The sequence below is a fragment of the Gigantopelta aegis genome, chromosome 10 (assembly GCF_016097555.1).
Source record: "Gigantopelta aegis isolate Gae_Host chromosome 10, Gae_host_genome, whole genome shotgun sequence".
Lineage (NCBI taxonomy): Eukaryota > Metazoa > Mollusca > Gastropoda > Neomphalida > Peltospiridae > Gigantopelta > Gigantopelta aegis.
Window position 1 is genome coordinate 60383443 of NC_054708.1, and position 24888 is coordinate 60408330.

General features: G+C 34.9%; 1 protein-coding gene across 1 annotated transcript in view; it reads right to left on the reverse strand.

The window, feature by feature from the left end:
• Positions 1 to 218: 218 nt before the first annotated feature.
• LOC121383727 (sacsin-like) overlaps positions 219 to 24888 on the reverse strand; it is a 61328-nt gene continuing 36658 nt past the window's right edge. Inside the window, 5 exon segments of the mRNA XM_041513823.1 lie at positions 219 to 6287; positions 9392 to 9529; positions 12267 to 17462; positions 17464 to 20252; positions 22059 to 23411. Of these exon segments, the coding sequence (XP_041369757.1) occupies positions 6138 to 6287; positions 9392 to 9529; positions 12267 to 17462; positions 17464 to 20252; positions 22059 to 23411 (9626 nt within the window). The 3' untranslated portion in view covers positions 219 to 6137.

Sequence of the window (24888 nt, forward strand, 5' to 3'; positions counted from 1 at the left end):
TAGACAGTGTCTTCGGTCATCTGACGAAGTAAATCGTAGACTTACTGTTCTAACATTTATACGAGTATTTGGTAATATAAAGCTTAGACAGTCATCCTAGAGGACCTAGGTAAACTGTAGGTTATTGTCTTTATTGTGATAGGTACCAGTATTAATTCTGTGTTACAAAGTTACTGAATGAGTAGTTAAGGGTTAATTAAAAATTAACCAGTTAGGAATAGAGTTGTAATTCCTTTATTAATGTGCAAAATAACAGCACAGTAAATATTAGTCATTTAGCAATTTTAAAGGTCTATTATCATAGTTACATTTTGAAATCCAAGTACAATTTAATTGAACTTAAATTCATTCTTTGAATAATTCACTTGATTAATTCACAATTTTAATGTGCTGCCACTCATCATAAACAGTGGCTTTCCATAAAATATTTGGGGAAAATAGTAAAAATAAAAATCTACATCAGAATAACATTCACTGAATTAACAGCCAATTATTTGCTGTCAAACAATTATGAGTAGACAATGTGTGCAACACATATGTAAATAAATGTGGTGTCACATAGCAGATAACTGACAATATCATTTTTGCATTTCAAAACAAAAACTAATAAATAATTTGGCAGGAAGCTATCATTATGCAAACATGAAAGAGCTTTAAAAATTAAATCATCATATATAAAACTTGAAGAGTTCATTTCCAAAACACTAAATATCCATTTACTTCATTTGGAGAAAATCAAGGTTGTACCACAGCATGACATAGCACATATCATACTGAGCATAGTTGTAACATCCTGTTCAATGTATATAGATTGTGGTTTGACATAGGCATACAGGCTCCCATTTTTGTAGGGGGGCAGGCTGATTTTTTCCTACAGATTACAATTAATTTTGTTGGTAGAATGATGGAAATACATGGTGAAAACGTTTCAGGCAAGCTCATTTTGCACAAATATTTCTATCTTTTTTGCTAGAATTTCAGGATTTGCTCCTGCCTTGGGGGGGGGGGGGGGGGGCAGTTCTCCCCTCCCCAGCCTCCTTGTCACATACACTTAAGACATTTTGACAGAAACAATCTTCTAATATTAATTGAGTTGCATTGACAACAGTATACCTTCACTGTTAAGTCCAAAATCTGGAATGTGGTGTACACACATCACATTTTGGAAATCAACTCTTCACTTATTGCCTAAGCAAATTTTTTATGTGTTAAGCATGATATCTATAATGTTTTAAAAAAACATTTAATATTATATGAAAATATTTACATCATAAGGTAATACAAAATCTCTGTAAATTATAACAAATTCAAAATTAAGCAAAGGCAATTATAATTATCATAATCATGTCAGATATTACATTATCACCATATAGTCAAGTGTTTTTAAAAAATACCAATTTTAAAAATAACATTAATACATGTAAATAGAACTATTATACTTGCCATAAATGTTAGTCTATCTTGTAAATCTCAAGACATATCATAATAAGTCTTACCAGACAAATAGTTGTTACTAGAACCACACTAAAATGAAATGAATGTGACACATTAAATACAGGTTAATGATCAAGATTGTGTTACACTACTATAGAAAAGAATTGTATGATTTTAAATGGAATACATCATTTCTACTGGGTGAATGTGGGTGTGGTGTGTGTGTGTGTGTGTGTGGGGGGTTATAACTGTTGGATTTTATTATTCTTTTTACAAGTAAATTTTATTGCCCCAGAAACCATTCAGTAATGTCAGGGTTGGGAGACCTGAAATGATTATTTACAGTATATGTATAACACATTTATACATCAAGGATGGGTAAATTTGACCAATACAACCACTTACTTCTATTCCTAACAAAAAATATCAAATACAGCTATTACAGCTTATGTACTGAATTAAATTATTGTCATTATTGCTATATGAAACAATGTTATTTAAATAAATTATTAATATTTGGGGGTCACTTATTAATATCAGTGATCAGTATAATATAAAATAAAAAAATTGTCATCAACATTTTCAATGCATTAAACATTTCACTAAACAATTTAACAAAATAAGCATTTCTGTTGTTCACATTTGAATATTAAATTCTAAAGAACAATGGCTATCTAAATGAAATAACAATATGTACAGTATAAACACAAAACAATTTATAAAGATACACATCACATGGCAGACGTCTGAGAATTCAAATTGGTGTAAATATTTATGGGTTATGTAAAAACAAATTCAGGTAACCCATTTTATTTTAGCATAACCACTCATGACCATGTAAAAATGATGTCCTAAATTTAATGAGCAAATGATAAATAGGTTATTCTAAAACCAGACTAGCATTAGCCATGCATGGATGAAACTACGAGTATATATACATGTAGTTCTCACAGTGTTTAGAGGCCTGATCTGGGGCAGCTTATCCTTAAGTCAAGTCATCGGATTTAATGTACACATTCAGAGCAATTTGTTTTAGCTCATTTCCGTCCAGAACAGAAAAAGTGTATCCTTATTCATTTAACTCTTTTATTTAGGCTTAGCTGTCAATGATGTACTTATACATTTAAGTCATATTTTAACATGTATTGGTTTTTAACATACAAACTTATACATTTAAGTCGTATTTTAAAATGTATTGGTTTTTAACATAGTAACTTATACATTTAAGTCATATTTTAACATGTATTGGTTTTTAACATAGTAACTTATACATTTAAGTCATATTTTAACATTTATTGGTTTTTAACATAGTAACTTATACATTTAAGTCATAATTTAACATGTATTGGTTTTTAACACAGTAACTTATACATTTAATCATATTTTAACATGTATTGGTTTTTAACACAGTAACTTATACATTTCAGTCATATTTTAACATGTATTGGTTTTTAACAGAGTAACTTATACATTTAATCATATTTTAACATGTATTAGTTTTTAACATAGTACCTAACTTATACATTTAAGTCATAATTTAACATGTATTGGTTTTTAACAGAGTAACTTATACATTTAATCATATTTTAACATGTATTGGTTTTTAACACAGTAACTTATACATTTAAGTCATAATTTAACATGTATTGGTTTTTAACACAGTAACTTATACATTTAAGTCATAATTTAACATGCATTGGTTTTTAACATAGTAACTTATACATTTAAGTCATATTTTAACATGTATTGGTTTTTAACACAGTAACTTATACATTTAAGTCATAATTTAACATGTATTGGTTTTTAACACAGTAACTTATACATTTAAGTCACATTTTAACATGTATTGGTTTTAACACAGTAACTTATACATTTAACTCATATTTTAACATGTATTGGTTTTTAACACAGTAGCATGAACCTAACGGAACTGACTCAAAGACACAAATGACAGGACAGTTGTCCAGTTGTGTTTTCTAAGTGGTCTTAATCAACTTGTAATATACATTGTAGGTAATTTTACAAACTGGTGTCATGTTATGACATCACAACAAATATACTTGCATTGCTGTATTCTGAAATAATATTACTATATAATTTATTCTGATACAAACAATAAGAAACTTTGTCCGGTACAATTATATATATTTTTCAATATTTTGAATACACATTGATTTTTCTCAAGCTAATTATTTACACTATAAGAAAAATGTATTTATATTTTAACTGTATGTAATGTTTCCATCCACTTGAATGGTTAAAAATGATATGGCTGAAAAGTGAAAAATGTTACAAGCAAAATAAGATAATTGTAAATATTTACCAAATAAAGTAACTAAATGACATGTCATCCACAAATTGTGCATCAAGTAACCTCTATTAACATTGTCTACATTCAAAGGTGCATGATACAGTAAGTTATAACAATAATAATAATAATAATAATAATAACTACTTACATTCATCAATACGGTCCACAATTGCTATAAGAAACAATGTAGATGCAAGTGATCAATTTGTAGTATTACCTTCTTGTAATAGTGTTTCAAAACATTTAGCAATTTAAAAAATAAACTGCCAAAATTAAATATTTTCTTCAAAATCAAATGATAATAAATACCTACTTAACCGGCATGTTATTTACATAAAAATTTTGTGTAATGTAAAACATACAAATCCAAAGTTCAAACCCTCTTATATATTTTTTTCTCATTGTCCATTACCATCAAATTGGAACAGCTACAAAGCTGATAACTGAAAAGCATTTAAAAAAAGCAAAATGCCAAAAACATTTACAGAATATTTTAAAAACCAATAACATAGTAGTTTCAAAACATTTAACAATTTAAAAAATAAACTGCCAAAATTAAACATTTTCTTCAAAATCAAATGATAATAAATACCTACTTATTCATCAAAATCAATTAACAATATAACTGGCATGTTATTTACATAAAAATATTGTGTAATGTAAAACATACACGTCCAAAGTTCAAACCCTCTTATATATCTTTTTCTAACTCGTCCATTACCATCAAATTGGAATAGCTACAAAGCTGATAACTGAAAAGCATTTCAAAAATGCAAAATGTCAAAAATATTTACAGAATATTTTAAAAATCAATAACATAGTACTGTTTCAAAACATTTAACAGTTTAAAAAATAAACTGCCAAAATTAAATATTTTCTTCAAAATCAAATGATAATAAATACCTACTTAACTGGCATGTTATTTACATAAAAATATTGTGTAATGTAAAACATACAAGTCCAAAGTTCAAACCCTCTTATATATGTTTTTCTAACTTGTCCATTACCATCAAATTGGAACAGCTATAAAACTGATAACTGTAAAACATTTTAAAAATGTAAAATGTCAAAAATATTTACAGAATATTTAACAAATCGATAACAGAGTACCATATGTACAAATGTGAGCTGAATTTACAAAGCCTGTTTTAGACTTACATGCATGTAACTACATACATTTACATATAAGAAGAACAGGCTTCGTAAATTGAGCCCGTTGTATTTACATTGATCATGTGTATGAAGCAATGACAGTTGAAGTTGAATTTAGTTATTTACATTGTAAGTGGGAACATGTAATTGGACAAATAAAAAAGGTATACGTGATGCATTTCTAAATACATGTATATCTGAACTAACAACATAAAACTATGGTCTAAATACTGCCATCCCAACACTTCTTTTTTTGTTCCAGTCAACATTACCACGGACTGGGAGATAATTATTTGTGCCAAGCATCCCATCAGACTGGTAATTATTTTGCCTTTACACTTTATGATTGTGTTTAGTCTGGCAGGTTTTGATTCAGTACAGACAAAATTTGTAGTTTTCTGGACCAAATTTCAACTAATTTTTTCGACCCATGTACAACTTGTAGTCACATAAAATTAATTTCATTGACATTTAATAGAGTCATATATAACGGTGGCATAATGGTTTAGCCATTAGACTTAGGACTGGTAGGTGCTGGGTTCACATCCCAGTACCAGTTCCAGAGTCTGTTTAACCCGTCTTAGACAGACAGCCCACATAGCTAATGTGTGGGCTTGAGCTGTTAGTGGTTATAAGTACAAAACAAAAATAATCAAGTCATAAAGTAAAGTATTGTAGGCTATCAACACCAAGAAAAATAAAGAGAAATATATGTATATACAAAATATTTCCAGTCATTATTGTATCTGGTACATTTTCAAGACATTTCCATGTATTTACAAAGATCTAAAGATAAAAGTGATTTCAATTTAATTATCAAAGCAGGAATTTCTAATGTTTAAATAAAAAGCAAAATGATTTGTTATTAAATCCAAGAGAATAACATACAAATATACACATGCATATAACAACTGAACTAAAAATTAGAAACATCTCAATGAACATAATGAAGTAATTGTGAATAATTCACATTCAGTCTTGTCGTTTCAAGTTTGACATTTGTTGTTAAGTCATTATTACTTAAGCTTACTCTAAGGTACACAGTTTAATAACATTGTTTAAACATTTGACTAAAAAACATAAAAATTATCTCTACTTCTAAATATGAATAAAAGTTGAGTAAGAGAGACTGAGGTGTGTGACCAGGACAGCGTTCTTGAACCTTAATTGGATATAAGCACGAAAATAAGTTCAAATAGTATAAAATGACAGCAAATGAAGGCAAGGTGTCATGGTTACTTTAACCAAGCTTCTGCTTAACAAGTTCAATAATTCTGCCAGTTATCTCACAAGCCTGCCGTGCATCCTCTTCAGTGTAAACATCGGATGGAATGCGTGGAAAAGTCAGCGGATCTGGATACAGAAGTCTCACATGGTCCTTGATTGTGCTCTGAAGTAGATATTGAAAAATAAATATTAGTATAATAATAATAAAATTCTTTATTTTCAGAGGGTAAACACATTCAGTACAAGGTGACTGGTCTCCCATGAGGCCCTCTCTAATCTATACATGATATTATACATACATACATTCAAAGAAACAACATCAACATACATGTAATATGTATAGCATGAGGAACAATAGCACATATTATGAATATTTAAATCACATTTATATCAATTTGTTAAGAAACTTGAGTCAGTGATAACTCAATACATCATAATTATTTTAACAAACACATCAAAATCAACAACAAAGGTATATCTTAAAATTTATTATTATTTGAATAGTGCTTAAAATAACTGGATCTGAATGAGGTGAGGGATTGAGAATATTTTATCTTTGAAGGTAGTGTGTTCCACAGTTTAGCTCCCCTGCATGAAAAACTGTTGATAAAATTCTGTTCTTGGTTTTAATTCATAAAGATGACTATGTTGAGTTGACCTCAGATTTAATATACCATTCAACAATATTATACAGTATACCATGAAATAAAATGTTGGGATTGGGGTGAAGGCACTACAACCAAGGTTGTCCTGAAATTGGTGGGCTACAAAATAAAAGAAAGAAAGAAAGATCAGGCAACCAGTTTCTGACATATGAGGCATTTGTGGCATAAATATAAAATTTCATGAAAATTGTGGATATTTAACATGGCCATGTGGTTCAATATGTTAAGTAAGAATTTAATTTAAAAAGCTTGACATATCCTGTAAATTAAAACAAAATGATAAGCCGATGAATTTTGACAGAAGAAATGAGATTATTACACACAGCTGTTGTAATAAAGGCTGTGGTACGTATATCCCTTGCTGCTAAATGGGAAAGATTAACCCATGACGTGTAGACAGCTGTTGTAATAAAGGCTGTGGTACGTATATCCCTTGCTGCTAAGTGGGAAAGATTAACCCATGACGTGTAGACAGCTGTTGTAATAAAGGCTGTGGTACATATATCCCTTGCTGCTAAATGGGAAAGATTAACCCATGACGTGTAGACAGCTGTTGTAATAAAGGCTGTGGTACGTATATCCCTTGCTGCTAAGTGGGAAAGATTAACCCATGACGTGTAGACAGCTGTTGTAATAAAGGCTGTGGTACGTATGTCCCTTGCTGCTAAGTGGGAAAGATTAACCCATGACGTGTAGACAGCTGTTGTAATAAAGGCTGTGGTACATATATCCCTTGCTGCTAAATGGGAAAGATTAACCCATGACGTGTAGACAGCTGTTGTAATAAAGGCTGTGGTACGTATATCCCTTGCTGCTAAATGGGAAAGATTAACCCATGACGTGTAGACAGCTGTTGTAATAAAGGCTGTGGTACGTATATCCCTTGCTGCTAAGTGGGAAAGATTAACCCATGACGTGTAGACAGCTGTTGTAATAAAGGCTGTGGTACGTATATCCCTTGCTGCTAAGTGGGAAAGATTAACCCATGACGTGTAGACAGCTGTTGTAATAAAGGCTGTGGTACGTATATCCCTTGCTGCTAAGTGGGAAAGATTAACCCATGACGTGTAGACAGCTGTTGTAATAAAGGCTGTGGTACATATATCCCTTGCTGCTAAATGGGAAAGATTAACCCATGACGTGTAGACAGCTGTTGTAATAAAGGCTGTGGTACGTATATCCCTTGCTGCTAAGTGGGAAAGATTAACCCATGACGTGTAGACAGCTGTTGTAATAAAGGCTGTGGTACGTATGTCCCTTGCTGCTAAGTGGGAAAGATTAACCCATAACGTGTAGACAGCTGTTGTAATAAAGGCTGTGGTACATATATCCCTTGCTGCTAAATGGGAAAGATTAACCCATGACGTGTAGACAGCTGTTGTAATAAAGGCTGTGGTACGTATATCCCTTGCTGCTAAATGGGAAAGATTAACCCATGACGTGTAGACAGCTGTTGTAATAAAGGCTGTGGTACGTATATCCCTTGCTGCTAAATGGGAAAGATTAACCCATGACGTGTAGACAGCTGTTGTAATAAAGGCTGTGGTACGTATATCTCTTGCTGCTAAATGGGAAAGATTAACCCATGACGTGTAGACAGCTGGTTTCCTCTAATAATCAGAGGGGCGGGACGTAGCCCAGTGGTAAAGCGTTTCCTTGATGCACAGTCGGTCTGGGATCGATCCCCGTCAGTGGGCCTATTGGGCTACTTCTTGCTATTGATATATCAAAGGCCATGGTATGTGTTATCCTGTCTGTGAGAAGGTGCTTATAAAAGATCCCTTGCTGCTAATCAAAAAGAGTAGCCCATGAAGTGGCGACAGGAGGTTTCCTCTCTCAATATCTGTGTGGTCTGTAACCATATGTCTGATGCCACATAACCGTAAATAAAATGTGTTGAGTGCGTCATTAAATAAAACATTTCATTCCTTCCCTCCTAATTACCAGATATCTGTGTGGTCCTTAATTGACACCATATAACTTTAATTAAAATGTGTTGAAATATTACCTGTATAGTCTGTTTGCATCTAAAGTGAATTGGAATATATATATATATATATATAATGAATAATGTTAAAAGTTATATTAAAACATACAATTGAGTTTTAAACAAATAACATGTTTTACTAAAAATTTCTATGTAAGTGAAAACATTTTTTAACAAATTACCATCAAATTATATAGATTAAATTTCATCAAAACACAGGTGAAGACAAAATGCTAGAACAGCCAAGTAATCAATAAGTCACTACACAGAGACTAAAGAACTAAGGTGCTTTACCTTAGCTGTTCCATCAAGTGTCTTCATACCTGTCTTAAAAAATAACATTCGACCTATGCAATTTGATGGTGATTTGTAAAGAAACTTTTTTATTTTTACTGAACTATATATATTTTTTATTTGAGTTGATATGGGTTTAAAACCTAATAATATGTTCTTATATGAATTTTAAGTTTATTAATTATAGAATTATATGACAATTCATCAGTTCCCCTTTGACACAAATGGACTATACATGTATTATAATTCACATGTACATATACTCTATCGATAACTTTTAAAAAATGCACAAGAAAAAAAATCAGTAAAGATTATTCTTACCTTAAGCTGGCGGACCAATGTGATCAAAGTTGGATCGTAAACCTTCTCTGTTAACTTCTCCAAATCATGGATATTCGTTGTATTTTCTCCTGTATTCACAGTGTTATAGTGCAGGGCAGCAATTGCTTTTTTAGCAGCCTGGAAGTATAAAACTAGTATAGTAAACTAATACCAAAAGTTTTTGCAGAAGTATGATAACAAAAAAATATTTTTTAAATCCCATATACACTGGAGGGTTTCATCAATTAATGGGTGGAAGGGCAGTGGGTCATTGGATGCCACCTCCCCTCCCTCCCTCAATGGATTCACTGAGTTATTCTAAACAGTGCCACATGACTATAGCATGTGCTATATGCTCATGGGCGTACTACCCGGGGGGGGGGGGGGGGGGGGGCGCCAGGAGGAGCAGGGGGGCAATTGCCCCCCCCCAAATTCGGGCAAAACAGTGGGAAAAATTCGGGCAGTTTTTATCTGGGTAAAATTTCGGGCAAATCAACCCCTCCAGCCCCCCTAAATCAAAGAGTCCCCATACGCCCATGTATATGCTATATATATATGACATGATGGCTTATCTCTGATATTTCATTTCTAATTTAGTATTCCTTTAATCAGTATTTCAGTAACAGAAATTTATAAACAATATTTTTTTAAAGTATTACTATCTAGATTGAGAGGTTTCACTATCAAGGAATTCTTTAGTTTTAGTGAAAACTGTTTTTCTAAAACAGTGTACCGGTAATATATCAACTAAAACCATAAGCCTGGCTACTCCATAAACCATTATATTTACATATGGCTTGTTCGTAACAAATCTGCACATGCATAAACCTTGACATTGGAAAACGTTTGTTAAATTAACAAGACACTCCCAACAACAAACTGCACAAATGAGGTAAGATTTTTATATATATATATAATTGTTATATATGCGTTTAAAGAGTGTTCCATGATGCATCGTTTGGTGCAAAAATAGTGGCCATAGGTTAACAGAAACTGGGAGAAATTTTGACCAAGTGTGGTAGGGGTTAAAAAAACAACACCCACTTAATAATGGGTATGACCACCTCTTGAATTGACCACTGCAGTGCATCGCAGGCACATAGAATTGACTAAAGTGTTGATTTGTGGGTTGGGACGACGCCTCAATCGTCTGTCCAGACTATCCCAGACATGCTCGATGGGGTTGAGATCAGGACTTTAAGTGGGCCAGTCATCAATGAAATCAATGTTATTTGTCCTAAGAAAATTTACAGTGTCTCTAGCTGTATGAGAGGTGGCATTATCATGCTGAAAAATCGAGATGTTGGCGTTGTTATGGAACAGAGGAATGACGTGATGAGTGAGAATGTCATCGCGGTAACGTTGAGCATTTAAATTGCCATTAGTGACGACTAGTGGTGAATGATAACCATGGGCAATGGCTGCCCAGACCATGACAGAACCCCCACCCCCAAAACGATCTCGTTCAAAAGTACAACAGTCAACATAGCGTTCATTTCTCCTACGGTAGACATGCACCCTGCCATCACCACGTTGTAAAGAAAATCTGGATTCATCCAAAAAAAGAATGGTATTCCAGCGTCGCCGTATCCAATGAGTGTGTACACATGCCCAATTAAGACGACTTAGATGATGATGTTGCGTTAAAACGCATCCGACGTAAGGACGTCGTGCATGTAAACCGTTCTCCCGCAGACGATTACGAACAGTTTGCCCACTGATTCAGTTATTATGACACCCAGGTGTGTTAGCAGCAGTAGTAGTGGCAGTTTGGAATCAATTGTGCAAATGCGTGTTCATGATATAGCAGTCTTGACCACGCTTTGTAACACACGGACGTCCACGACGCGGCAAGTCGTTGGTGCTTCCTGTCGTTCGAAATCTTACGCGAAGATTTTTTATTGCTCAACTAGAACTCCCAACATGCCTTGCAACATCTTCTGTCGACATGCCAGCATCAAGCATGCCAATCGCCCGTTCGCGTAAATTATTGGGTATTCTTGGCATACTAAAAATGCTACAATGTAAAAAACTTTAATTTTTTTACAAATTGTGAAGCGTTTTCGTTCACTTGACAACAATGTCAGTAAGACAAGTAAAACAAATTGACCGAATACTACACGGGACATGTCGAACCATGCATGCACGTGCAAATTGAATTTCACGTTGTCGACGATTAACAGTGCAAAAATAATCGATAAAATTCATGAATCCTGATAATACAGCTCAAGGCTAATACTACCTATATAATTTCATTACACAATAAATTCTTTAACACAACAAATACTATATGTACAAATCGGAAGTTTCTTTTTTTGTTTTTGAGAGAGAGAGAGAGAGAGAGAGAGAGAGAGAGAGAGAGAGAGAGAGAGAGAGAGAGAGAGAGAGAAATAGCAATGTATACACAACCATTTTCCACTGTAGCACTATACATTACATGATGTGTAATATTAAAAAACCCTGGAAAAAAACAACAGTCTTATAATACTGTCATTGTCAAAGTCTCGTATGCATCATTGTTCACTGTATTGGTGAAATCTTGGTAAACAATACTTTGTGCAAAATGTGTTTAATACTTGCCATGTTAAAATGTTCAAATCTTGTCAAAATAAATGCTTGTAATCATGATTATTTGAGGTGTTCTGAATTGTTGCACATTCTGCCAATTCAGTATGATGTATTTTTAAAAGTATCATCAACATTCTGGTATGCACCAAATGGTCACACAATGACACTGATTCCAGCTTTTATAGAAAGTAGGAACATCAAGAGCACCAGGATGTACAAAATGAATATTCTAAGCTTCAACAAAAAATACCACACTTTGTTGCAGTTTTTTAGGACCACTTACTTTGAATAAAGCTCATAGACTTACCTGGTAACATTTGAAACAGATCCAGTTGAATGTGGCATCTTGTCGAGCTGAGTCATAATCTATTTCAGCCTGTCGCAGCCATCTTTGAGCTTCCTGAGGATCACATTGTTTAGTACTTCTGCGAGTCTTGTGGAAATATGAAGAACCTTCTTGCTTAGCATTCTCCCAATGATGCCTATGATTTGAAGCTCTTTGATTTAGATCATCTGACCATCTGTAATATCGAGAGCCACCAAGAATATCATCTTCAACTGTCATATTCTCAATACTCTCACCTCTGTCGAGTTTTTCTACATACTGCTTAAGGTATTGGCATACTGTGTTGCACAGTTCTTTTCTCTCAAGGTTTCTGTCTGGATGCCACCTTAAGTACAATCTATTTCTCACTTTCCTTCTGTGAACATCATCTAGATTTTTCCAACATTCTTTGAGGACTTTTCTTATATTCTTCAATATGTCTGCCAATGATTTGTTAACAGTATCATCATTCTGTATTGGAATAGCATCACTTAAAACAAGGTCTGTAATGTCTGCTATTTTTGGACGGTACATCTTGAACAAAGTTGTTGCAGACATCAGTTCCCGTCTTCCATTGCCAACATCTACTACATATTGACAAAAGATGGGGGAGGTGCTATGTTTCTTAATTTCCTTTACAACTGCATAGCAATATCTTGGCTCATCAACACACTCTTCAGCTGTATCCACATCACTGAGGGGATCATACACCTCCATCCCAACATACTCTCCTACTTCCAACCAGTCAAACCTGTTCACCAGCATCCAATGAAAGTCTTCAGGAATGGTATCGCCAGCGGATGGCATCCAAGTAACATCATTTTCAGATATATCATATATACAATTGTTGATTCCTTGTTGATCTAAGTAAGTACATATCGTATCTGGTTCACACTGCATCATTTGAGGTAAGTGCAATATCAAGTCATTTAACTGTTCCCCAATAATCAAGTTGACTGCTTGTGCCAGTTTATTAGTTTCAACATAAATACTTTTATTGTCATGCGTATTTGCTTTAAGATAAACACATTCATGTTTTTCTGTTTTGTAATCTATGAAACACTGCTTAGATTCTTGACTTTCAGGTATCATCTTGTCTTGATAATATAGAACTGTGGTTAATTCTTCCATTTCAAATATCTTCAGAGATGTTAATTTTAGTTCAATTTCTCTTGCATCGTTTTCAAAAAATTCCAGATCCTTTTTATTCTTCATCTGACTGACCAAGCGAACTATACCACTAATGAAAGGATCAGAATGTAAAACGTTCATATATTTTGTTGAAAAAACTCTATCATTCTGAGACAAAACCTTTTCCTGCACTATATCAGTCAATAGTTTAGGTTGGTATTTTCGTGGTAGTGATTTTAAAGCTTTTATTGGATCAATCTCCTTACAACCCATTGTTTTAAAATCCAACAGAAATGAGAGATTCAGACATGAAATCCTTTCCTTGAAAGATTTATCATCTATCATTACTAGCTCTGATGAGTTAGTCAAAGCATGATCTCTCTTGGGCAGATACAGATGTTTGCTGTGCAGTTCTTTCTTGTTTTCCACCTTTAGACAATGGAATAACTGTGTTATGGCTTGATTCACTGTTTTCTGCTCATTGGGATTTAGTTTTCCACCTTTTGTTTCTTGGTATAGTTTAATCAATATTGAGGCATAGTGATTAGCAGTTGCTATTTTAATAGCCCCAAGTTTATGAAATACTTTAAAGAACCGGCCATAGGTTGTTGGTGCTTTGTACAAGTATCCACTAATGAGTTCATTGTTTTCAGGTTCAATCACAACATGTTCTGCTTTCACAAACATACACTCATCAGGAAGAAACACGGTCTTAAATGAACTCAACTGCTCAACATCAGAACCAGATAAACCAGTTTTGTCAAAATACTGATATAAACTGCGCATAACTTTTTCAACAAATTGTCTTGTGTCATTATGTAGAAATGACTTCCCATCTATCTGCTTGCATGAACAAATATTTATCATGTGTTTTATAACTACTTTCTTTGGTGGTTCATCAGGCTGAACCTTTGTGTAGAATTCCTTAACAGAACTGGCTTGGTCACATAGCACAGGGTAAGTTGACCAAATCTGATAAATAGGATATGTTTGACAAGCAGAATCTTTAAATGATACCAGTCTTGCTGCACCTTCAAACTGAGGACAAATGCTTGACATCAGATGTCCATCTCTAATGTTAGAAATATCAAAAGGAAGAATAAACCTGATGTTTCTAATTGTTTTAAATAGAAGCTGTAACTGTTCTTTATTGGTGGATCTTTTCTCTTCAAATGTTTGTGGTTTCAAATGATTCATGAGAACCATAGACATCTTGGCAACCTCTTTTGAAATTCTTATACAACCTTTCCTAGCTACAGCTGTTGCATATTCAATGAACATGTCATCTGATACCTCAGTTATTATGCCAGCTAGAACCAGGAAATCATGCCACTCGTCACCATCAAACTGATGTGGTGGGAAGTCCGATTTGTCACACATAACTTGGAATACTTTTTCTTTTTTGCTATAAAATCTGCTTGCTTTGTGGAGTGTTCCATCTTCTGTTTCAATAAATGGAATTTGTGTCAAAATTTGAAGCAGTGTTTCCGCTTCTTCATTTAATTTTTCATATTTTACTAAAATCTTCTTCAAGTATTCTAGGTGGGCACTTTTTGTTTCAGTTGAAAATAACTGAAATCTTGGGAAAAAGAAATCAGAATAAAGTCGGACTTCAGAAATTGGATTCAAGTTTAGAAAATCATACAATTTTGACAGGACTGGTTCTTCCTCAAAAATGCTAATAGTCGTTTCTGAACACCAATCAACAACACCATCTTTTGGAAAGAGCATGTGGTCTTTCACAAAAACAATATTTTCACATTCTGCAAGAGAGGTGTATGAATTATCAAGTTTTTTGAAAAAGGTTAATGTTTTAAGCATTTGCTTACAATCTTCAGTATTAGATGTTTCAGCAAGCTCTTTGACATTTTTTGAAAAATATTCTAAAAGAGTTCTTCCAAATGTTTTGCAAAATGTGTCTTTATGTATATATGAAACTAACAGACCAAGCAATTCTATTGGACTTGATGGTGTTGTAACTAATTCTGAAGCTAGTTTCCAACTATTTTTTCGATCCCATGAGGAAGGTAGGAGAAAACATCTTATATCAAATGCAGCAAGATCAAGTTTTGGAACCACTAGACTGTGCAATGCTTCTTTCAGCTCTTCGTTTATTGTCACAGTCCCATAAAATACTCTCTTGGCACATTTTAGAGGAAATAAATATTTGTTTGCGACAGAATTTTCATCATTGCCAACTTTCTTATTCCAAATGACAGGCATCAAACTCCAGTTTTGCAATAACTCTACGAGAGCAACTTTAGCATTTCCATACCTTTCTTCTTTTTTGAAGTCTGTGCTCTTAATCTTCTGTTCTGTTGCTGTATTTTCAATCTCTTGTAGTTTAGTACTTTGTGGTTTGATGTTTTTCTCTTCTTGCTTAGTACTTTCTACCTTTCCTTGCTTAGTACATTCTAACTCTTCTGATAGGAAATTCCATAACCTACTAATCCATTCTTTTTTGGGATAGTTTGAATTTTCCAACCATGGAACAGGGATACCTACTCCAAACAATGAGTGGTCTAATGTGGCATCCAGTAACTTTGAAAAGGCCTCAATATCCAGCCGACGTAATTGTGGAACTTTAGTGACTTTTTTCTCAAATAAATTGACAAGAGATTTACAAATTAGTTTGCTGCTAGAACCATGCAGCAAATCAGCATATGTACTGACAAGAATCGGATTCTTCTCTGTAAACGTATCCAACTCTCCAGACTGTGTCAACAACAGAGGCATTCCTTCCAACTCATCCCAGAAATTTTCTTCTATTTGGCAGAATTTAATCAAACATTTTACCGATTCAGATTCTTTCAGTGGTGTACACTCAACGTCAGTTGGTAGATTGCCAATACAGCATTTACCAGGTAATGTCTTGACACTGTGTGATTTTAGGAATTTTACAACATTTTTTGGGGTTACCAATGAAACCTGATCTTCAACACCTATCTCTTGGAAATTCAGATATATCCCCATTGGAGCATCAATCAATTTCATACCCAGATCTTTCAAAATACATGTCAGCTCAAATTTCTTCTTTTGGCTACTGTTCTCTGGAACATGTTCTTCACTGGAAGTTGTTTGTTCCCTTTTCTTTTTAACATCAGGAAAGTACACATCAAGATCCATAAAATGACCAGGAAATCCATTATCAACCACTGCTGGAGCACATTCAAGTCTCATTGCTTGATTTTTAACAACAATATTCTTTTTCTCTTTTGTTTTTTTCTCTTGATGTGGCTGTATCACAAACATGAATAATTTTTTATTAATTATCTCCTTATAGAATGTGATGACCAAAGACTTCCATGGTTCATTTGGACATGTCTTTATGTCAGGGAAAAGACTGTTATACTTTGCAATGACCCCTTCAGCAGAGTCCAAACTCATATTCACATTACCCCCACAATAGGCAAAATGCTTTGCCTTCATAGATTGCATCGCTGTAAAATATGCAGGTACAATAAGAGCTCTTACAAGATGTGTGTTCCAAACTGTTCTGTAGTCATTAGTTCCAGTCCACAGATTTCTCCTAGATTCATGATCCAATGCAAAATGTCCGTTAACATGTACAGGAAGTCCTGTTTCAATAGGTAATGGAAGCATGCAAAAGGCATGTTTTGTAGTAGTGTCTGGGACTGAGTCTAGTTCTAGATTCACAGCTATACCTCCTTGAGGAAGATAACGGATGTCACCATTTGCCCATGCTTTTGAAAGAAGTTCAGGTACAGGATAATCAGTGGAAAATCCTGCTCTGTGTACAACAAGCCATTTTTCATGTCTGTTCTCATTGTCCTTGATATTTAGTTCCAGCTGTATTTCAAATACAGACAAATCTGTCATACCGATACCCATACTAAAATCAACAACATTTTCTGCTCGAGTTTTAAGCTGTTCAACAAATACTGCCTGCTTCATTTTATCCTTCAAAGTCATCTCAGTTTCAACCATATACTCAACGTGCATAGTGCCATCATCTGCAATGGATGCAATGGAAATCTTCCTCATGTTATGCAAGAAGAGCAGTGATTTAAACATGTCTTTTTTTAAAATCATTTAAAATTCCTATGACATCTTGTGGACAGACAATACAATCAGATATGGCAGACTTCTCTGCCATTGTGGCTGTTCGAAGTGGTAATCGAAATAATGTGCCTTGACTCTTCAAGCTTACTTGTGCTGTTGGGAAAGCAACAAACACATGTTCATATTCTGACCGTAGATAATCTTTAACTGTTATTCTGGCTCCTGACTTGCATTTATTGGCAACTTGACAGTATTGTGTGTTTGGATCTAAAATGCACATTGTTTCTTCTGTGTCTGGACCAACAGTGAGGAAGCATGGGACATCTGTCAAGTGATACACACAGTTAAAACCTACACCATACTGTCCAATCTTCACCAGGTCTTCTGATTTGCTACCATGACCTAGCTCTTCAAGACCAGTAAAATCTTCCTCTCTGAAATAACTGTCATTGTACACACACAAAGCTGGTCCCTGCAACTCGGACCATGCATCTCCAAATACTCTCTCAGATGGGTGTGTTCTGAAGTCTTTTATAAACATGATTTCAGTTGCTTTTGCATCATCAGCATTTTGTAGTAGTTCTTTCATAACAGCAGAGTCCAGGGGATAACCTGATAAAATGCTCTTTATTCTTCTAGTCAGCTTTTCATGCTGACCAAATGGAGTAATATCTTTCATATTGAGCAATAAATGCTTTTCACTTTTTGTTTCAACACCAAGCATTTTTGCTAGTGATGGGGGTACATCTTGGTGTACATACCAAACAACATCATCATCCTCTGTTTTTGAATCTTCTAATGGTGGGATCTCCCTCATCCATTCGTCCTTGCAATATGTGCATTTATCAACTGTCACTAATCTGAGTTGTCTATCTGTAGCTTGCACTGGAATGAAAATCCGTTTTCTTTCTACAGTTGGTTTTGTTTTTATTACATTAAGTATCTGTATGACAAGTGCCAGGTCCTTGCCAGCATCAGTCTCACTAAACTCACCTTTATCATGTTTTATTTTAATTTCCTCCAGAACATCAAGCAACATGTCTGCTGTTTGATTCAAGGCACTGCCAAGTGCAACAAACAACTCCCTTAAACCTCTCAAATGTTTTGGCAAGCAGTATCGGAATGGATCAAGATCAATATCATGTTCTGATGTATCAATCCACAAGACATTTGGTTTCTGAAATTCACTTTCAGACTCTATCCATACCAATCTTGCATCCTTCAGTTTTTCTTGAATCTTTTGTGGTAATGGCTGACTATAGTAAAGATGTTTAAATGATGAATTCATTATTGTTATGACCTTGTCATACTCATCTTCATTCATGGCTCCAACAGTATTCAAAATATGAGCCACCACTTTGTCCAAAATTGGACTTTTATTCCAACCAAACATGTTTGCAATGTTGTGAGAAACCTCATCAGCTGCTACTAGACAGGTTGAACCCACCAGTGGATGATGCTGGATGCAAGTCATCTCGTTAGGTCGGCCTAGAGTGCAATGGATGTACTCACTATAAAGCTGCAGCTTCTCAGGGTAGTTTGTGGGTTTTGACAACAAGACAGGAACCCACTGAATTGATAAAACTGACTTCAAACCTGCGACAGATAATGTATCAAGATTGTTGATAAGAAACTTTAGGACAGCATGACCCTTTTTCACAGCTTCATCTTTTAATCCAGATATTAACAACTGTTCTACAGTTTTAGCACTCTGACAAATATCTTCTGATGTAACATCTGCAGTTTGTTTCAACCCAAGGCAATGCATTTCTTCAAGTATACGATGCTCTTTAAACTTGTCATTTGGAAACTTGTCTTCATGTACAAACAATTTCTGTAATGCTGTCAGTCGTGGATCAAACACTTCTGCTGCTGCTCTTAGAGTTTGTCCTTTCAAGGGAGAAAGAAACTTTACAGTCTTTGCCTTTTCCTTTATCTTCTGGTTTACAAAAAACTGTCTATTTTGCATCAGAAACATCATGAATGATTCTATGTCTGTACTACTGTACTGTGTTTGGTTACCATTTTCTATGATATTTAAAATGTCAAGAACTATATCATAAACTGTATGTTTAACTGCACCAAGTAATTTAGCAAAATACCTGGCCACTGGCTGAGAACAATCAAGGTAATCCTTTGGGTATGCAACTGGAAGATGTGCATCAGGTGCTATGTGGCATATATCTTTAATACATGTATCCAATACATTTGGTGTCTTACAACTTGTCCTGCTGAACAGTTTCAAACAGGTTAAGATGTTTTTTGCTGGATTAGGTATTCTACCACAATGCTGAAGATACTGTATCAGAGACCGTTTCTGTGCTATGGATGCAGACCTGTTGAAATGGTCAATGGCCTCTTTACCTTTACCAGCATTAAACACTTGGCTCAGAGCTCTCACAACACCAGAATTAGAAGGCTCGTGTATCAAACCTAATTCCACAGCTGCAGAAAGGAAGTTAGGTACTTCTGAGAGCACAATCATTCCCAGTGTTGTTAAAGCTTCAGCAAGTTCTGTGGACAATGGGTCCATCTGATGTAACTTTTGTCCAATGAATACTTGTGTCAACTGATGTAGCATAGCACAATCATTAGAGAAATCAAACTGAGGTATTACTGGTAATGATTTAAACACTGACTGCACATTGCCATAATGTTCATGTGCAAATACCCAAACCTTTTCCAACCAATCTTTCCCAAAAGACTTTGATGAACAACGTAATAATTTCTCTTCATCTGGTAAGTTCACATCCAAGCAGTCCTTTACCAAATCATGGAATACATCTTTTGTCAATGCTCTTAGCATGTGTTCACCTAAAATGAGAGGTACATACATTTGAATATAAATATTATCATATGATAAATTGTTTTTTTTATCAAGATATATCACAAATATGTTTTCTGTATCATAATTAACAGACGGAATGACTGTTTATGAATTAAGCAGGGACTGAAGTATTATGATGGATGGCTCTTTATTGTCTAGTCAGGCCAGAAACAATACAACACTTGTGTATTGTTATACTTACAGTGCCAAATATAGACTTGACCTCAAAGTTTCTTTGTGAGGTCAGAATGTACTGACAATTACCACTAGATCTAACTTTACTGGTCGTAATCTCTAATAGTGGGGTGGCATTAATACTGAAGTATTTTTACTGTAAAATAAGGAAATACTCCAGTCTTTAAAATATTGGTATTTACAGTAGGGTGGTCTTAGAACTGGGGTGGTCATTAGGTAGGGGTTTTTTCTCTCCTTTTTTTCTTAGTTTAGATGCTCCTCCTGCAAGGCCTGTGCAAGCTCAGCGACGTTACGCAGTGGTGGCTGGCAGTGACGTACATGACGTCCTAACTCATCCCACGTGTTCAATTGGGTTCAAATCCGGTGAAACGGCAGGCCAGTTCATAACGGTGATACCGGCTTGTCGTCCAATAGTTGATGGACGGACTCTGAAGGTCCTAGCAACTTGGCTTTGCGAAGTCCCCCCTTGAACCATGCCCAATGCTTGCTCCCTTTGTTCTTCTCCGAGTCGTGGCATTCTTAATGTGATGAGGAATATGACACTGTTATGTGACTTTTATGTGTCCACATACTAGCATTTCAAGTGCATTGCATGCAGCATGATTGAGCATGTAGTGAATGCATTTCACACCATTTTGTGTGTTTCTGCTATTGTATGTGTAACAAGAACAAAACCAGGATTAAAACCCAGACAAAAGTAACAATCAATGGCTTCCTCTCATAAATTGTTATTTTAAGTCCAATAAATATATTTTTCATTAATCACAACAAAATATTGAAAAATATGTTTTGTGTTTTTATTGTCTGTCGGTATATGTAAACTTCAAGGCCTGTTTAAATGATTGAACTTTAAAACCCCCCATTTTTTCCCAATTAAATTCATTAAACATTTTCAATTAATAAATTAAAATTTAGTTTTACCATACAATGTTACAGAGATCAACATTTATAGATTAACTATAACTCAAGTTTCATTAATGTAGAACATTAATGTAGGAGCCCAAAACAATATCTTGTTGCTGTTGCTGTTGCCGTCACTGTGGACACCAGAAAAGTAACACCCATATCTTGACTTTTTACTGTATGATGGTGAAAAAACCCCAACCCTGATACAATGCTGCTGGGGACCATACAGCTATAGCATTTTTCAACAAAACCCCCATCAAAAACGTTTTTCTGATGGTGTGCTCAATTAATCTATAGACAGTCTGAAGGAAGACTGATGTGATAATCACAGCAATATTTGGAATGATTATAGGGTGTATACTACTAAATCAAATCCCATAGATGACAATAGTAACATATTTGAGTACTTTTTTTTTCTTCTTCTTTTTTTTACAGGTACCCCATGCATGTTTCAAGCACAAGGCTACTTGATAACAGCTGTACCAGATGAAACAAAATTTCATAAATATTTTGCCCAGATGAAACTACTTTTTTTCACAACCAACACACTCACATTTATCACCAATCACAAGAGTTGTGATGTTAACTTCTCTATCAAAAGTTGGGTGCACCTCGAACTTTGACCCAGCCAGAAGTTATTTGCTTTAGTACTACCTATACTTATAAAAAAGGTTTACTAAAGGCCATCTTACCATTTTTAGCCATGTGTCCAAGTTTCCTCAGTACCTCTTGATCTATATTATCAGCAATGACTTTTCTCTCCAATCCAGGAAACAAATGAGCTTTTCCAGGACAAAAAAACACCTTCGCTGGGAAAGTTACAAAGCTGCCATCTGCCACTGGCAGCAGCTCTAGCCCATGTAAACAGCTTGAATCAAACTTCAGAATGAATGTGAGGAGGTTTAGACGATCCTCTAGTAAGAATGTCTTGTATGTATCGTTGGATCTCAACAGAGTACACAGAGTCTGACATTCAACGTACTCTGGAGGTATCGCTGAATACTTCTTAACAGTGGCCAACAGATCAACAGGCAGCACCACAATGTTTCTGTTGTATCTTCTGTATGTTTCTGTAACAGCCTGTTGTACTTTCAAGGGAACATCATCTCTATATACGGCCAGCACAGAGTCCTGTAAACAAATCCATTTTCCTCGCTGGTTGCTAGTGTACAAAACTGGAAGTTGCCACAATTGATCATAAAAAGGTTGGAGAATTAAGTTCCAGTTTTCTCTGACAACTGATGGGAGTGGCAAACTGCTGTAGACATGTTGTACATCTTGGGGACTGTTACCATTAGACTGTGAATATGCAATCTGCCGCTGGACAAGCTTTACATAGACTTCAGGAAGAACCTCTTTCACTAGACATTTATTCCACTGAACTGATTTGTCCAGGTGACTATGGGTTCTCTCTTGGTCTGTTGTCGGCCATTTCACATAAGCTCGATTCTGGCTTAGTGCAAAGAATCCATTGATGTGGACTGGAAGTCCAGTCTGGTTCCTCGCATCCAACGGCAATGGAAGAAAACAAAAGATGTGACCATGAAAAGTAGTATCATGATGAAGAGGTGTTGCCATGCCAACATATGGTGAGTAAGACAAATCAGTATCATGGAGTAACTTGGAGAACACCTCAGAAACCTGTCCACCCTTATAGAAGTTTGTAACAATCCATTCTTCAGTTGAGATACCTGAAGATTCTGACTCCATCTCAATTAATATTTGCTGGTCACTCTGGATAGATTTTTCTGGCAGATTGGTTCCAACATCTTGGATCTTAGACACGAATGATTCTCTTATCCTGCGAATGTCATTCAGACATTGAGGTGCAATCATTACTGAGAAAACTGAATGTATTTCCTCCAAATGATCTTTCTTTTTCAAATGGATCGATTCGACATATTTCAAAAACAAAAGTGTCATTTTGGCCTCTGCCTGGAAGGTGCAGAATAAATCTTCTATTTTGGACTGATCATAAATGTTGTCACTAAGGGTTGAACTGGTACTTCTCAATGGAAACCAGAACATGGTTCCCCGGAATTCGCCTTCAATAAAGACATCAGGTGAAAACCAAAGTTACCATTGAACACATCCAAGCAGGCCTGCTGTGATGTAGCATCCAAATTACCCAACTTTTTCATCAAGCAGACTTTATTCACAGACTGATGTGGGTTTATAAACAAAATATATTTTCCACTCAGCACACAGGGCCAGTCTGCAATGATAAATGGCGATGCAGGCTGAAAAACTATTCAATTCATTGTTTATTGTAATGTAATTTAAAAAAAAAAAGAAACTAGATTAATCTTGAATGTTACCTCACAAATTATTTCTTTATTCACTGAATCCGTTTGTGGCAGGCAACACATTTAATTCCATGGAATTCTTGTGGTCTTGTATGGTTTTATGTTTTTATACCCTTGTTTTTAAATGGACTGTCCTGCATTTGCAGCCATCGTTTCGGACTAACAGAGCCTCTTTAGCCACTACTATTTCATATTAAATAGATTTTCTTGTTTGGAATAAGTAAATTTTTGCAGTTCTAGCAGCCATTTTTAAAAACATTTGTAATATACTGTAAATCCTTGAATAGAGGCCTGCCTCAATTAGAGGTCGGGTTTCAGAGCATGTAAAAATAACACTGAGGCTTGTAGGGCATAAAATTTGGCACAAACGATTTTGTCGTTCGTCTGTCGGTTATGCAAAACCAATATCAACATAAACGTCCTATCGTTTGTGCAAAAGCTGTAATCGTTTGTCAGAAAATTTAAAAAGACATGTTGGCTATTTTTTTTCACTGTTTTGGGAAGAAAATAATAAGATAACGGCCTACATTGCCGATTGCTGGTTATTTTGGCCAATAAAGGATTCGCATAATTTGAGTACTTCCGTTCAGATCCGGAAGCATTAAACTCATTGCTTCCAGGAAATCCCTGTCTATTATCATTTCATTCAGATTATTGTTTGACACCAATAAGTACTCCCCTGTAAAAGAACCAATGGGGTTGTGCGTTGTAATGTAAACGGGCAGCTTTCAAGTTGGTTCTAGCATACATTTAAAAAAAAAAAAAAAATATTTATAATAGGACATTTGATGGAGAAAAGCTACGAAATTCGTTCATATTGCATTCACGTTTAATTACCGTGATTCATTAAAATTTGCATTTGTATCTGAACTACTGAAGAAAATCGTGTAAACACTAAAACCACACAAACGACATATCGGTTGTCTCAAAAAATTCAAATTGTATGCCCTGGGCTTGCCTTGAATAGAAGCTTGCCTTAAATAGAAGCCTGCCTTATATAAAGGCTAACTTCTGCTATTCTAGCTTTGTCGGATTAATGACCACATTATACGTGTCATTTCCACTGCATAATGTCAAAAGGTTTACAACCACAGAGAGAGTAGAGGAAAGGAGCGTTTTTCATTATCTCAGTGACATAAGAAGTTTCTACATTTACCCCAAAAAAAGTCTGGAAGCCTAAGATTAGTTAAAAGTTAAAGTTTGTTTCGTTTAACGA